We start from the raw sequence: 17196 nt of genomic DNA, 5'->3' as shown, positions 1-17196 counted from the left end.
TTCATTTAACCATTCAGAATGTATTTTATTTGTTGCATGCACACATTCAGTTACAATTTTCTCAAGAATTTTTGTAGATGCCCAATGATATTGCCACGTGCGATTAAATGCCATCAATTGTGTTTTAGTAATATTTGTATATAAAGTCGTTGGGCGTACTAATTTTGTTATTGTTGGAGCATCTTCATCTTCATTTTCATATTCTCGAAATTCTTTATATTTTTCGTTTTCCATCAATTCATCCATAAGAATTTTCATCATATCATTACGACAATGGTCACAGTTGCTTTTTTGAATGCTTCGTCGCGCGATAAACCCAACAAAATATGCGACAGCATTTTCATCATATGTATTAAGCGGGTTGACATTTTTTCAACTTCTTCCATGTTAAATTCTTCGAGAAGAATAATGTCATTTTGAAGAACCATTTCATCTTCGAAGTCATTATATTCTATTACGTTATTGCTCATATTCATATTTTCGATCCTTTTTATAAGTTGACTTGGTTCATTTATAAGAGCTTCACTTTCTGGGCATTGAGTATTGCCTTTATCACTAGTTTGTATATATCCTGTAGAAAGTATGTGTCTGATAGAAAATCGGATCATTCTTGCAGTTGGATTAGAATGAAATCCTCGGCGTTGTCTCAGTTTCGAAAATAAATGTTCCACTGAGTCTTGGTTGCATAATCCGGTCGCAAGTTCAAATCCATCATATTGCGTTGAAAGTGTTTTATAAGTTTCAAGAATAGCTCTTACTGTCACAACAAAATCTTTAAAACAAGGAACTTGACTTATGCTTTTTTCCAACTTAGATCATCTTGAGCACCATTCGACGAAATCTATTAATAAATTTTCAATATCCGGATTTTTAGACGATAGTGGTCGTTTGCCGCCAACTGAAATATTAATACTGTAACCGTTGCATGCATCAATAATTTTATTTAAGCGCTCTGCAAAATCAGCTGTCGCTTGCCATGTAATTGTGTGTAATTGTTTTCCATGACCGGCTGTTTTTATTGCAGCTGCAAAAGTGTGCCTCAATATTTGGAATGCTCTTTTCACATTCATAGATTCAAAAGTATTTGGATGAATGTGCGCTTCTGTAATATGAGACAATAAATTAGAACCTCCTTTTGTGGCATTATCAACAGACCATGTTGTTTCGAAATCAGAATATGATATAATTTTTTCATCACAGTAAAGATTTTCATGAGTTCTAAAAAAACTTAGCAATCTTTTTACTAAATGTGGGAAATCGAATGACGCATTATATTTTTTCCCATTATATACAAAGAATGGATTTTCTGGATTAATGCCGAATTGAGCGTAAGCGCTTTGATTACATGTGCCTTGATCACATGTTAGAAGTTGTACATCAGCACCTGTTGCATTCAATTTGTCTAAACATTCTTTCAATAATATTATTATTTCTTCTGCTTTCATGCATTTTCCCGGGAGAAAATATGCTAAAGGTTGTCGCCATGGACGACGTGCATTTAAACTGTCTAGGAAAAAGACAAATACGCATTTAGATCTTTCCGATTTTCTTCGTAGAGGACCAAGATCAATAAGACCTTCTATTTCATCCAGTTTTTGCGAATATTCTTCATAAGGTTTTATGGCCATTTCGTCCCACTTTAAGGCACACACTCTTTCCTCTATTGGTAAATAAGAAATCTTTTCCTTTAATTTTTGAAATATAAAATCACAAAATCCTGGCCGTACGTCATATTCTTCCAGCCATCTTTTAATAGTTCGCTGCCCGGGAAAATTGCAACCTGCTTTTCTTAAGCGGCAGAAAGCAGCGGCTGAATAATAATATAATTGCCTTGAAAGATTTTTCTCTTCTTCTGTATATGGTGTATTGGGTATATGCAGTTGTAAATTTATCATTGCCTTTGCAACAGGATTTAGATCTTGTTCATCTATCAATTTTTTTAATATTATTCTCTTTTGTTTATCTTTTTTTGACGTTTTAAGTTTTTGTGGATTTATTATTCTCTTTTGTTTATCTTTTTTTGACGTTTTACGTTTTTGTGAAATAATGTAAGCGATATTTTAGCTTTCTTATTTGCCCTCGCAATCGTATATTTTCAGATCTTAGAGATTTAACTTTAGCATATAGCTTATGTATTATTTCATCTTTTGTATTAGTTTCTGTTCTATTTTTAATATTTCTTTTATTATTACACGGAGGAGGCGGGACTCTTTCATACATCGATGGTTCAAGATACATAGATTCCATAATATTTGTATTGTTGTTATTATTATTATTATTATTATTATTATTATTATTATTATTATTATTATCATCATCATTATTATTATTATTATTAAACGAAGGAGGCGTAAGGACTTTTTCATATATAGGCTCAATGTGCATCCATTCCATTAAATCGTCATTGTCTATAGAAGAATTAAAATTTAAATGTCGTGGCTGATAGCATCGCAATGAATTTGTTCGTTGTTCAATAAACTGTGATTCTGCATGCTCGTCCATTACATTTTCATTAAGATTAATAACAGTAGACGTAAATGGTGTAGTAGACGTCGATGCAATATTGTTCATACTTTGTTTTTGGGCTTCTTCTAAGTGAAGCACTTGTTCCATTATCATGCTTTTTCTTTTCTTATTTTCATTATTTTTATTTATATTATGAGATTCTATCAATTCATACATTGTGTTCGTTACTTACGTTTATATTTCGAGACTCGAAAGGAATTGGCACTGCACTGCGTTTTAACCCTCTTGTATTTGTAAAGGAATTTTGAAGAAAATGATCTTCGCACAATCCCGCACGTCGAATTGAATTGAGCGTCCATTTTTCCAATTTAGGATTTCCTTCAACAGAAATAAATTAAAAAATTTAAAAATTGTATGGTTACATATGTATACTCTGTCTATATCATACAACATAATAACTTAAATAAATTGTTAATTTCAATGAGAAAGTGCATATAAAGCTTGTAATTAAACATATAATAATAATGTAATTAAACATGTAATAACATTACTTTACTTTAAAAAACTTTAATAAATAAATTTTATTAAGATATACGTATATAAAAATAAGTGTTGTACTTAATAATGAAAATAATGAGTTAAGCATTAAATAAATATAAGTTTATTTAATAGCTTAACAATATGTATATATCTCCAATTTTTATGATCAATGTTTGTTTAGTTAATGTTTTACCAATGCAAATATTGCTATGTCTAATAATTGATATCGTAATTTGCTTCTTGTGTTTTATTTTTTTATACATTAGTAGAAATATAAGATAAAGAAAATTTAAAAAATTAAATATATATTTGAAATATATAAAATTAAACAGCTATGTAAATCTGTTACAAAGTTTTAAGAGAGGAGTAACAATTTGTAAAGGATTAATTAGTAAAAAAAGACATTTCTGAGTTAAAATAAAGCTTTATTCTATATATAATAAAATAAAAATTTATTATATGTCCGTTTCCGCATGAATATAACGCGCATTTTTAGAATATTAATTTAAAAATATGAAGTTCTATTTAATAGTTACACTTCTTTCATTTTGAAAAAGGATAAAATTAATAGGTACACAAAAACTCATAATCTCTGCGAAATGCAAATTAAAAATGCAAGCATCTATATTTTGATCCATGATCAAAACATTTATATATTCAGAAAAAGATCTAAATTCCTAAAATATATTATAATACGTTAAAAATGTATTGTGTTTTAATATTTAGGAGAACGTTTTACAGCGCTATTTCGTCTTGCAATTGTTATCATTTATTAATTTCATGTGTTGCAAATTTCATTGTTGGATTGAAATATATTAGGAATATATGGAAATGTATCCATTAGGGGCTCATTAGGTTTTAAAAGAACATTTAATGCATTGATAACAGATCACATTCATGAATTTTAATTAAAAATATACTAACGAAATATCATGAATTATTTTTCTATATTATCGATTACTTGGTACATTCTTTCTACGATAAAAAAAATATTAATTAATTTATCTAATTACAATTCTATTAATTAAAAACATCAATGAATCCTGATTTAATTATTATATATACACACGTATAAATATAATGCGCGTATGTATTCTAAAAGAAATATTTAATTTATACTTAAATAATTGTGTATAACTTTATAATTGCAGACATGCGTGTGACAAGGCTTAGAATAAAACATCAAGTTAAAAATAAAAAAATGAATAAAAAATAAACAAATGTAACAAAATATATGCTTCTCTCTTGATTTTTTATACGCTTGCCAATGGCTGTACTTTGGAGATCATAAATTATATGACAAGACATTTAAATGCATTTGACTGACGCTAATATATATATTTTTCTCATATTTTTATGTATAATGTTTGAAGATAACAGGAAAAATGTTTCCAAAATTTTGATATTATCGCGTACTTTATTTCTTACTGATGCAAAAATCTATTAACTTAAAATGTGTAAAACAAAAGTGTATAAAAAATTTTTTTTAAAAAGTTTTATTTTTGTCTAAAATTATTGATCAAATTATAAAATATATTACCAAAAAAAAGACGCAAACAATATGCAAACAAATATATTAAAATACGAAATTAAATAACGTAAATTATGATTTTCTTTTCTTTATATTATTTTATTATTTATGTTGATATGACATATACATAGAATGTTATTTGTTTTGGTTATTTATATATATATATATTTATTCCCTCTTTGCCCCTGCCTCGTTGCCGTCCTCTTCCTCTTCCTCCTCTTTGTCCTCTTGCTCCTCTCTGTCCTCTCCGTCCTCTCTGTCCTCCTCGTCCTCCCCGTCCTCTCACAGAAGAAATAGCTCTTGTTATAATATTATTTAGTTCTTCAGTCTAAAACAAAAAGTATATATGAAAAACATAAGACAGAGCATACATATTATAATAACATATATATAAACAAAAATATTAAAATAAATACTAATAATACACTAATTTACAGGCAAAAACAATTTTAAACAAGACAAGATATTTCTTATACATTTTGAATGCCGCAAACTAATATTCAGCAGTACGTGAAATCAGGTTTCCGAAATAATTTCAGGTTTAATATGTAAAAAACGGCTTTTTTGCAACATTAAAGGTTTTTTTTTGTAAAAAATATTAACATTATCTGAAAATTCTGATCAGATGTCATGTGTATTGTTTTTCCTCTATAGAATGTATTTTTAAAATTTCGATATCTTACTTGTTAGTCATATTATGAAATATTAAAATTTGAAACTACTTTTCATATGGAGACGGACGCTCCACATGAGTAGACTACTCCTGGAGTAGTTCCCAGTTCTTAATTAATTTTTCATAACATGGCTACAAAGTAAAATTTAAAAAATGAACTTTATATAAAATAAACAATACATTCATAACATCTGATCCAAATTTTCAGAAAATGTTAACATTTTATAAGAAATCTGAAATATTGCAAAAAAGTCATATTTTGGAATATCACACCTCTATTATATCGGAAACCTGATGTGGTTGATAAAAATTGGTTTGTAGCATCATTTTCAGCATCCAAAAATATAGAAGAAACATTTTGTCTGATTAAAAATTATTTTTGGCTATACATTTGTGCTAAGAATTTATATAATATTATTATTAGAATTTATTTTAATATTTTTATTTTTATATATACATTGTTATTATATTGTGTGTGAATAGCAATATAATATTATTTTTAATTCAACAATATTTCTACGTATATTTGTAAATATATATAGTTCCAAAATAACTTAGCATTTTTTATTTATTAAAATAATAGATTTTTTAATCAGGAGACAATTTTTCCCTAGCGAAAATGAAATATAATCTCCGAATTATAAATAATTAAAAAGAACTTTTTGTAATTATACTTTGTGAAATTTAAAAGATTAATAAAACTATATCTTCATTCTTAATTTTACATAGAGTTTATTTTGCTAAAATTTAATTTAATAAGATATTAATGACAAAAATTAAAAACTTGTAGAAATTTAACTTTTTCGACATTTTCATCAAGAAAATCATCTCCAAATTAGCTAAAGAATCTAACTAAAGAACTATTAATTTAATATTTTTATAAAATTAAACTTACACTTAATGTTATCATTCTTGTCGGCGTCGGAACTTCCGTCGACGCCGGGATCTCCATCGGCGTCGGAACCACTGTCAGCGTCGGATCCGCCATCGGCGTCGGATCCGCCATCGGCGTCGGATCCGCCATCGGCGTCGGATCCGCTATCGGCGTCGGAACCTCCGTCGACGCCGGGATCTCCACCGACGTCGGCGTCGGATCCGCCATCGGCGTCGGAACCTCCGTCGATGGCGATTCCGACGCCGACAATGCTTGTGTCGGCATTGATTCCGCCTGGCTTGTATTCTGAAAAAAGGATTAAAAAAACATGAATATAATGTGACGTGACGCTTTTTGAGCTCCGTCACGGTTTCCCTGCCGAGGAAAACAGCGTGCGCGGGGTCGTCTCTCGCGCCTGAGAGGGGACTACCGTTGGTTATTATTCAATTGTTTAGCCCTATTTTTTAGCGAAATTGAAGACCCGCGATTCGAATACGGCTACCGTGCGTGCGTGCAAGATCGACAAGTTGTAAAGGAAGCTACCGCTAGACATCGAGGATACCGAAGATACCGAGGATACCGAGGATACCGAGGATAACACAGGAATAAGGTCAAGTAGTAAGATCCCGCGCCACCGCGCGTTATAATGTAATTGGAGGTTGAATCTGCATTATTTCAGATTGTAAAAGAAACGGCAGCAAATACAGACAACGGTGATGAAGGCAACTTTCCAGGCAGCTGACTGGAAAAACAGAAATCTCGGAAGGAGACGCGGAGACGGCCTGGCCAGCCGGCCACGTCCCCGAGAATCGGCATCACTAATTACCGTCGTTCACAAGTACTGGGCCCCTGTGTAAGGGCAACGCCGTACAACAGCAGCAACGTTCGAGGGGGCGGAGAATCAACCCCGTTTCCCCGAAATCGACAAGATGCGCGGAGGATCGGCGCGGGATTCGAGGGCCTTACGAGCACAGACGAAGATCGACACTGTGTGGTGAGCTAGTGACCAGTGCACAGCAACCAATATTCGGAAGAGACGACCCTGAGGGAGCCGCCGCCAACACTAATTGTAAGCCGTCGCACAGGTAGCCGACTAGAAAAATTACTCCGGGATCAGCTGGTGTCATCGTATCGAGATACCGTCACCGGGCGGCTATCGTACCGTAAAGAAAAATTACCGAGAAGTTGAAAACTTGTACCGTAATTATCGGACGCCAGCTGTCACCGGGGTCGCGGAATTGTCCCTCTCAGGGGTGTTCGTGCCGACAGTCCGTGGTCTTATGTATCGTTTCCGTACCGTTTAGAATTGTATCGTTTCTGCTAACATTTTTCTTGTATCGATATTCCGAGCGTGACGCGGCGATTTTTGATCGAGTATATCGCATACCGGAAGACGGGATTTGAGCGAGTAATTTCTTCGCGAGCGAGTGTTACCGAAATTAAGAGAACGGCTCTGCAAGAATATTGCCTCACGCGAAATCTCCGCCGAAAAGTATTTAACGCATCACTTGTTCGAAATTGCCGTTACGCGGACGTCGTGCTATTGTTAACGAAACGAAAGGTCGTGCTGCGACCGTTACATCGGGTAAACAATTTCCGTCTATCTCCTTGAAACTACCGTTAGAGAAAGCTTTTGTTTTTTTATCAAGACTTTGTCGAAAGTCCTCGTTAATTGCCGTAAGAAAAGGTTCGATTCGAGTTATATCGAACTTTCACAAAATCCGTATACCGTCTATTCCGGGTTAAAATTCCGTTTATTTCATAGTTATCTATTGTTCCTTACCGTTAATTGTCGTTGAGCGTAGAAGTTACCGTCATTGTATGAAAATTCAGGTTCGATTTATATCGATATTGCGCACGAGGCTCGCGCCTCCAGGAGTGTTCGTAAACCATCCGTGTATAATCATCTGTTCGTAAAATCCCCGTACACTCTGGTTACCGCTAATTACGTGGATTACCGCCAATAAACTAGTTGAGAATTATACCGAAATCTGTTAGCGAGACGAACTTCTCGGCGTACGAGCCGAAATCAGCCGTAATTCGTTCTCGAGTTTGGTAGAGACTTCGCCGCTAAGGTTCACGGCCTTCGATTACCGTCATTATTGAAAGGCTAAAACTATTTTCAATACCGTTTTTTTTCCCTTTTCTTTTATTGCCGACTCAGAGTTAATATTTCAAGTAACCTCTCTGAGAGTATTGTATCTGATCTTCGCATCAGCCGTTATAACGTGTCCATTGTTTCCGCAATTTATAAGATAACCGTTATATTTCGAAATTTGTCTGCTTTCTTTTATTATTTTATCTGGTGCCTTGCGTTCCTGTATATTTACCGGTATATTTACCGATTTTCTCGCTATTATATTAAATTTATCGCTATTCTATTAAATTTATCGTTATTATATTAACTTTATCGCTATTATATTAAATTTTATCTACATTATATTAAAGTCAACTATATTGTTCGTTGTGTGTATATTCTAACATTCCAATATATGTAATTAATTGTGAACAAAATAACTGAGTAGTCATTTCTCTCTCCCAACGATAATCTAGCGCTCTCTCTCCCTTACGATAAATACTTCGCAAAGAACTCTGCCCCTCTGCCATAAACTGAGCTTGCCGTTACCGTTTCGATATCGTGGCGCGGAAATACCGCGCCTGGCGCCCATATTCTATCTCCTTTTTGTTGGAGAGTCTGTTACCGTACTTTACCGCCATTTTAAGATACCATACCGCCATTTTGAGATCCCGATACCGCCAATTACCGACACCGCCAAATTTGCACGCCACCTCCTCGGGAGCGGCGTTCCCGAGGCGGGCGACGGCGTCGCAAAGATTTTGGCGCCCAACGTGGGGCCCGACGCCGTGTGAAGATACCGTATAAAATCGAATAAGATAGTGGATTTTTTTTTTCCTTTTTTGGAAGAGAGCTAGAGAGAGAGAGAAAAAGGAATCGTTTTTCGTTGGCTTTCTTAAGCCGAAAAATCGTTTGTTCAGTGGTGTGGTTTTATTATTGTACTTGTGCCGTTAAAAATTTTTGCAGTGAGTTTTTTTTGCTTTTCTGGTGTCCCGTATCAAACGTACCGTCTGGTTGGGGTAAGTTAAGACTTATTGAAGGCCCTAAAGCGGCCTGGAATTTGTGTGCTTCGCGTCTTAAAAAGTATCAAAACTACTGAATATTATATACAACTGTCGAGGATTTATTTTTTTTTTCCTTTGTGAATTTAGGCCGCCTACCGTTCGTTTATCGTTCTTGACGCTACCGAAAATTCGATTTTTATTATTATTTTACCGTTATATCGATAATCTTGTGTGGTGAGAATTCAAAATTTTTTTTTATTAATTCCGTTAGTGGCTCTTGGTTAGGAATCAAAGAGGACGAATTACTAATAATTTTTTTTTGAGACCGTCTCCGGAAAGACACCTTCCTCCGTCGACAGCGAGAGAGACTTGTTTTGACTTTTGAATTTTTGAATTTTGTTTCATTATCATTATTTTTTTTTTTCTCTTCTCTGTTCCTTTCGTTCCTTTGACTGTATTATTATTATTATTTTTTTTTACCTTTTCCGTTACCGCATTGTTTTGATCCCCTGTTCAACTTTCTTTTCCTCTGCTACCGTTATTTCGATTTTTGTTTAGTTGTATTTTTTTTTCTCTCTATCATTTATTTTGATTTTCATTTTTTTTTTACCGTTAAGATCTTTAGACTTTTCGTGTTTCTGATACCGTTTAAACTTTTGAATTTTGTTTTTCTTTCTGTACCGTTGTCCTTAGTATTATTAGTTTTTTTTTCTATCTTTTCTTTCTACCATATTTTGTTTTGATTTTTGAATTTCTTGTTCCGCTATTATTTATTTTGATTTTTTTTTTTTTGAATTTCTTTTTCTGCTGCCGTATTGTCTAACTTTTGACTTTTTGTTTTCTCCCCGTCACCTATATTATTTTGAATCTCCTTTCGCTACCGTACCGTTTCGATTTCGAAACATTATTTTGATTTTTTAATTTTTTTTCTTTGTTCCTTCGGGCTCTTATACAGGGTGTCCCATTTTAATGCCCCACTTCAAATAACTTTCTTATTTTTAATTTTAGAAAAAAATGTTTCAGACAAAAGTTATATGGTTTCAAGGGGGTCATAAGGTGGTGTCATTAGTTTGACCTTGAAGAGTCATATGAAGGTTACATGAAGGTCATTTTGAATTTCTTAAATGGAACACCCTATATATTTTTGCATATTCTTGTAGCTTATCTCGAGAGCTTTCCAAAACACTATAAATAAACATTTTATCATCAAGTATTTTTTGAGTTATGAGGCTTGAAGTCATTTCTTAATTTTACATAAACCATAAAATATCTTGTAAAATATTCATTTTTCGATTATCTTACCTTAATACTTTTATGTACAAAATAATGAGAGGAATCAATTGGTGTAAAGCAGTGCTGGGATTTACTTGCAACTTTCGGCCAGATTTCTTAGCTTACGCCTACTGTTCCCCTCTTACTGCTCGCTCCTTAGCGACCGCGCCACCGGACGCTCGTAACTAAGGAGTGATCAGGAACGTGCGCGTTACAAATGTTATGTGACAATTTATCTAAGTTCTCTTTATTGTTTATTAATAATAAAAATAAGTATTCTATTATTAATTACGTATATGTTCTGTAATAATTTAAAATATTTGTGTTTTGAATCGTAATTACAATAAGAGAATTTAGATAGATAGATTGCCACATTACATTTGTGACACACACGTTCCTGAGCGCTTCTTAGTTACGAGCGGCGCGAGCGGTAAGGGGAAAACAGTAGGCGTAAGCTAAGAAATTCGGCCGAAAGTTGCAAGTAAATCCCAGCACTGGTGTAAAGAAAAAGTACAGTTATTTTTAAGAAAAAATATGGAATTGTTAATTACAAATTCCATATTTTTCTGCAAAACAACTGTACGTTTTTTTTACACCAATTGATTTCTCTCATTATTTTGTACATAAAAGTATTAAGGTAAGATAATCGAAAAATGAAATTTTACAAGATATTTTACGATTTATGTAAAATTAAAAAAATTATTGCAAGCCTCATAATTAGAAAAGTACTCAATGAAAAAATACTTTATTACAATGTTTTGGAAAGCTATTGAGGCAAGCTACAAGAATATGTAAAAGTATATAGGGTATCCCATTTAAAAAGTTGGAGGTGACCTTCGCGTGTCCTTCAGGTGACTCCTCAAGGTCAAATTAATGGCACCACCTTACGTCCCCCTTCAAGCCATACAACTTTTGTCTGAAATATCTTTTTCTAAAATTAAAAATAAGAAAGTTATTTGGGGTGGGACATTAAAATGGGACACCCTGTATTGTTTTTATTGTTTTTTTTATTTCTATACTTCTGCCGTGTTGTTTCAATTGTAAATAATTTTTTTTTTGTTGTATTATTTCGGTTTCGTTTCCGTACCGTTTTCGATTTTGAATTTATTCCTTGGGTATCGCGATCTTTTCATTTTTTTTTTAGTATATTATTACTACCGTGGTAATTTTCGCTAATCGGTAAGTCTCTCGTTAGCCCTATGAGGAAGGATAGCGATCTCCATCAGTGGATACAGGGATTAAGCGTCGGTCAAGCGCGTCGCCACTTGTTAGATCGGGGCCTGAGTGCCCAGGGGATATTGCCGGTTTTACGGGCACGGCTCCTCAGGTACGAAACGCGCGGGAGCGGGGAAACAGAAGAGGAAGAGGACACGATGTCCGCAGAGGGTCAAGGTGGTGCGAGGGCGCGAGACCTCTTAGGGGAGGGCGACCCGCCCGATCTACGGGGCACACCCCCCTTGGGGGGGCCAGAGGTGAAATTGGACGAAATCGCGGGGGGAAATACCGGATACCGTCCACCCCAACGCGAACCTGCGGCCGCGCCGCACGCCAGTTCCCGTCCGGGGAGGGCCTCAACGGCGGAGGCTTATAATGTAATGAGGAAATGGAACCTCCATTTCTCGGGAAAACGGGGTAACGACGCGGAAGCCTTCCTGTTAGCTGAGAATCCAGGAAGCACGCGCGATAGTCCCCATTTCCGACGCGGACCTTTTCAAGTGTTTGCCGCTGTTTTTATCGGAGGTCGCGCTGTACTGGGTACGGTTGGAGAGCGGAAATTGGCGGGATTGGAATGATTTTGAAGCAGCATGGATGGGGCGATTCGGGGATCCCGATTACCAGTACGCGCTTCGCGACGAAATATTCAGGCGAACGCAGGGGGAGTATGAAATCGCGGCCGACTATTTAACCTGCCTAAGGGCCTTACTTAGCCGAATGTCGCCACCCTGGGCCTTGGAAGAACAGTTGAACTTTGCACACCGGAACATGCTACCGCGGATGCAAATAGCGATTCGACGGCAGGAGTTTAGAGACTTCGCGACTCTCGAAAACCTAGCCACGCGCATGGAGAGAAGCCTGCAAGCCGAAAAACACTACCGACCCCCGTTACCGCCGGAACAATCCCTCTTTCCGGATTTGGCATATCACGCACCGAAGAATAAAAATAAAAACGCCGCTACCGTCGCTACCGCTAATGTTACCGCTAAAAGGAAAGAGAAGAAGAAAGCCGCTAAAACCCCGAACGTGAATACCGCAACTACCGATACCGGTACCGCTACCGCTACCGCTATGGCTGCCGCTGCCGCTACCGAATCATCGACGAGTGCTACCGTTATCCCCAATTCCGCCAGCAACATAAAATGCTGGAATTGCGAGAAGACAGGACATCGCGCGCGCGGATGTACTGAGCCGCGCCGGAAATATTGTTACCGCTGCGGGAGGCGCGATGCAACCGTACAAACCTGCCCGACATGCTCGGGAAACGAGAATCGGAGCCAGTAGAGAGGGTCCCTACGACTCCGAGTCCCGAAGGCGAGACCCTAGTTACCGCCGACGATACCGTAGGGGACGATACGCTACTGCAGTCGTATGTCACCCTGGGGAGGGAGGAGCTACCGTCACTGAAATTCTTCAAAATTAAAATATACGATTACACTCTCGCGGCCCTCGTGGACTCGGGGTCCAATCGAACCCTACTGGGCCGCGAAGGAATAAAGATTATCCGTGAATTGGGACTGGATACCGAGAGGGGCAGGGGGATACAAAACAGAACAGCGAATGGACAAATCGCAAATATAAGGGAAGAGATTAAGGTACCGTTAGAACTGGAGGATCAGTGTCGCGAAATTACCGTTGCGTTGTTACCGAATTTAGCAGTTCCGTGTATTCTGGGATTAGACTTTCTTACGAAATTTGGAGTAACATTAGACTTTGCCACTAACGGATGGTATTTTGCCGAATCGCCACACAAGAAATACCGCTTAGTTACCGAAGTAGATCCAAATGAGAGCTCTTGTTGCGGGATATCGGAATTAACTCCCGCACAAGAAAAGACTTTAGATTTTTTTTTACGGACGTTACCGCAAACATCAGATAACCCCGGTGTGACCACGCTTACCGAACATAAGATAGACGTGGGGGACAGCCCACCCATTAAACAGCGTTGTTACCTCGTATCGCCTAAGGTTCAGGAAGCCATACGTGCGGAGACTGATAAAATGCTCCAGGCAGGGATCATCGAACCGTCTTATAGCGAATGGTCGAACCCCATCGTAATGGTGAAAAAACCTAACGGAAAGTACCGCTTTTGCTTAGACTTCCGAAAAGTAAATGACGTATCTAAAAAAGACGCATATCCGTTACCGAATATAAATGGCATTCTCGACAAATTACGTTCGGCTCGCTATATATCGACCATTGATCTGAGTCAAGCCTACTTCCAGATACCGTTAGCTAAAGAAAGTCGGGAGATTACCGCATTTAGTGTCCCAGGGAAGGGACTTTTCCATTTTACGCGAATGCCGTACGGACTTACGGGAGCACCGGCAACCTATAAGGGAACGCCGCTCCCGAGGAGGTGGCGTGCAAATTTGGCAGTGTCGGTAATTGGCGGTATCGGGATCTCAAAATGGCGGTACGGTATCTTAAAATGGCGGTAAAGTACGGTAACAGACTCTCCAACAAAAAGGAGATAGAATATGGGCGCCAGGCGCGGTATTTCCGCGCCACGATATCGAAACGGTAACGGCAAGCTTAGTTTATGGCAGAGGGGCAGAGTTCTTTGCGAAGTATTTATCGTAAGGGAGAGAGAGCGCTAGATTATCGTTGGGAGAGAGAAATGACTACTCAGTTATTTTGTTCACAATTAATTACATATATTGGAATGTTAGAATATACACACAACGAACAATATAGTTGACTTTAATATAATGTAGATAAAATTTAATATAATAGCGATAAAGTTAATATAATAACGATAAATTTAATAGAATAGCGATAAATTTAATATAATAGCGAGAAAATCGGTAAATATACCGGTAAATATACAGGAACGCAAGGCACCAGATAAAATAATAAAAGAAAGCAGACAAATTTCGAAATATAACGGTTATCTTATAAATTGCGGAAACAATGGACACGTTATAACGGCTGATGCGAAGATCAGATACAATACTCTCAGAGAGGTTACTTGAAATATTAACTTTGAGTCGGCAATAAAAGAAAAGGGAAAAAAAACGGTATTGAAAATAGTTTTAGCCTTTCAATAATGACGATAATCGAAGGCCGTGAACCTTAGCGGCGAAGTCTCTACCAAACTCGAGAACGAATTACGGCTGATTTCGGCTCGTACGCCGAGAAGTTCGTCTCGCTAACAGATTTCGGTATAATTCTCAACTAGTTTATTGGCGGTAATCCACGTAATTAGCGGTAACCAGAGTGTACGGGGATTTTACGAACAGATGATTATACGCGGATGGTTTACGAACACTCCTGGAGGCGCGAGCCTCGTGCGCAATATCGATATAAATCGAACCTGAATTTTCATACAATGACGGTAACTTCTACGCTCAACGACAATTAACGGTAAGGAACAATAGATAACTATGAAATAAACGGAATTTTAACCCGGAATAGACGGTATACGGATTTTGTGAAAGTTCGATATAACTCGAATCGAACCTTTTCTTACGGCAATTAACGAGGACTTTCGACAAAGTCTTGATAAAAAAACAAAAGCTTTCTCTAACGGTAGTTTCAAGGAGATAGACGGAAATTGTTTACCCGATGTAACGGTCGCAGCACGACCTTTCGTTTCGTTAACAATAGCACGACGTCCGCGTAACGGCAATTTCGAACAAGTGATGCGTTAAATACTTTTCGGCGGAGATTTCGCGTGAGGCAATATTCTTGCAGAGCCGTTCTCTTAATTTCGGTAACACTCGCTCGCGAAGAAATTACTCGCTCAAATCCCGTCTTCCGGTATGCGATATACTCGATCAAAAATCGCCGCGTCACGCTCGGAATATCGATACAAGAAAAATGTTAGCAGAAACGATACAATTCTAAACGGTACGGAAACGATACATAAGACCACGGACTGTCGGCACGAACACCCCTGAGAGGGACAATTCCGCGACCCCGGTGACAGCTGGCGTCCGATAATTACGGTACAAGTTTTCAACTTCTCGGTAATTTTTCTTTACGGTACGATAGCCGCCCGGTGACGGTATCTCGATACGATGACACCAGCTGATCCCGGAGTAATTTTTCTAGTCGGCTACCTGTGCGACGGCTTACAATTAGTGTTGGCGGCGGCTCCCTCAGGGTCGTCTCTTCCGAATATTGGTTGCTGTGCACTGGTCACTAGCTCACCACACAGTGTCGATCTTCGTCTGTGCTCGTAAGGCCCTCGAATCCCGCGCCGATCCTCCGCGCATCTTGTCGATTTCGGGGAAACGGGGTTGATTCTCCGCCCCCTCGAACGTTGCTGCTGTTGTACGGCGTTGCCCTTACACAGGGGCCCAGTACTTGTGAACGACGGTAATTAGTGATGCCGATTCTCGGGGACGTGGCCGGCTGGCCAGGCCGTCTCCGCGTCTCCTTCCGAGATTTCTGTTTTTCCAGTCAGCTGCCTGGAAAGTTGCCTTCATCACCGTTGTCTGTATTTGCTGCCGTTTCTTTTACAATCTGAAATAATGCAGATTCAACCTCCAATTACATTATAACGCGCGGTAGCGCGGGATCTTACTACTTGACCTTATTCCTGTGTTATCCTCGGTATTCTCGGTATCCTCGGTATCTTCGGTATCCTCGATGTCTAGCGGTAGCTTCCTTTACAACTTGTCGATCTTGCACGCACGCACGGTAGCCGTATTCGAATCGCGGGTCTTCAATTTCGCTAAAAAATAGGGCTAAACAATTGAATAATAACCAACGGTAGTCCCCTCTCAGGCGCGAGAGACGACCCCGCGCACGCTGTTTTCCTCGGCAGGGAAACCGTGACGGAACTCAAAAAGCGTCACGTCACAACTCCCCCTTCCCAGACGGGTGCCGAGGGGACCTCAGGACCCGGCACACCGACGACCGTCGCTCCGGTAGCTATACTTCCATGTTCGTGATAAGACGACTACTTAACCCCTCGGGTTTCCTTGAGGTGTCCGTAGCCCGACCGTTCGTGGTCCATTACCATGTCTGGTAAAATCGCGACTCGATTTCAGCCATCGCGTCCTTCCCCCGCGGTACTTTCTTATGCCCGTTATCTCCGCTTCTCAACACCATAAGGAGATAAGGGATTAGGGATCGGTAGGGAAAACTGATTGCACTTTGAGTCAAAGTAAGCTTATTTATTCCGATCCTCCTTCGGACCGACCTTCTTTAACAAAATTAAGACAAAAAAAAAACTGGATATATAAAAAAAAAAAAGAAAACGGAACGTCGCAATCGAGAGAACAATAACAACAAAAAAAAATTTTTCCGATACGGTAGCGCAAACAACAAAAGGAGAAAAAGAAAAAAACGAAACTAAACCTAGGAACTATACTAAAGAACAAAAAAACTAAAAACGTAATACTAAAAAAATAAAAAAAGAAAAGAAACTAAAAAAAAATAAGCAAAAAAACACAACAGTCTTTAGCGGAGGCGGGATTCCTCCGATCAGTCGGCCCCCACGTCCCTCTTCCAGGGCCACCCATCCCGAAGGGGCGAATGATCCCGCACTGGCGGTGATGTTGGCGGCAGCGCTCGCGGTCCCCGCGACGCCGA

At 38.0% G+C, this 17196-nt stretch overlaps 2 protein-coding genes across 2 annotated transcripts; one reads left to right on the top strand and one right to left on the bottom strand.

Moving 5' to 3' along the window:
* Positions 1 to 4705: 4705 nt before the first annotated feature.
* Positions 4706 to 8753, bottom strand: LOC112639721 (putative uncharacterized protein DDB_G0290521). The gene is made up of 3 exons (XM_025414597.1): positions 8664 to 8753; positions 6106 to 6390; positions 4706 to 4816 (listed from the first exon to the last, which is right to left on the bottom strand). Exons 1-3 carry the CDS (start codon positions 8751 to 8753, stop codon positions 4706 to 4708), a joined length of 486 nt encoding a protein of 161 aa, XP_025270382.1.
* Positions 8754 to 12246: 3493 nt separating this feature from the next.
* On the top strand, positions 12247 to 14093 carry LOC112639720. Its single transcript, XM_025414596.1, has 2 exons — positions 12247 to 12757; positions 12844 to 14093. The coding sequence occupies exons 1-2, from the start codon at positions 12247 to 12249 to the stop codon at positions 14091 to 14093; spliced, it is 1761 nt and encodes a 586-aa protein (XP_025270381.1).
* Positions 14094 to 17196: the final 3103 nt, after the last annotated feature.

Source organism: Camponotus floridanus, unplaced genomic scaffold (genome assembly GCF_003227725.1).
Source record: "Camponotus floridanus strain SB8 unplaced genomic scaffold, Cflo_v7.5 scaffold84, whole genome shotgun sequence".
In the NCBI taxonomy this organism is placed as follows: Eukaryota; Metazoa; Arthropoda; class Insecta; order Hymenoptera; family Formicidae; genus Camponotus; species Camponotus floridanus.
The sequence above is the reverse complement of the archived record's forward strand: the minus strand, read 5'-3'. Positions and strand labels throughout refer to the sequence as shown.

Excerpts from the sequence above, each read along its gene's own strand:
- LOC112639721 (XM_025414597.1), bottom strand. The coding sequence starts at position 8,753 with ATGGGCGCCAGGCGCGGTATTTCCGCGCCACGATATCGAAACGGTAAC. Across the intron at positions 6,391-8,663 it reads GGGGCAGAGTTCTTTGCGAA|AATACAAGCCAGGCGGAATC; the intron begins GTATTTATCGTA and ends TCCTTTTTTCAG. Across the intron at positions 4,817-6,105 it reads CAAGAATGATAACATTAAGT|GACGGGGAGGACGAGGAGGA; the intron begins GTAAGTTTAATT and ends CTTCTGTGAGAG.
- LOC112639720 (XM_025414596.1), top strand. The coding sequence starts at position 12,247 with ATGGGGCGATTCGGGGATCCCGATTACCAGTACGCGCTTCGCGACGAA. Across the intron at positions 12,758-12,843 it reads CGCTACCGAATCATCGACGA|CCGCGCCGGAAATATTGTTA; the intron begins GTGCTACCGTTA and ends GGATGTACTGAG.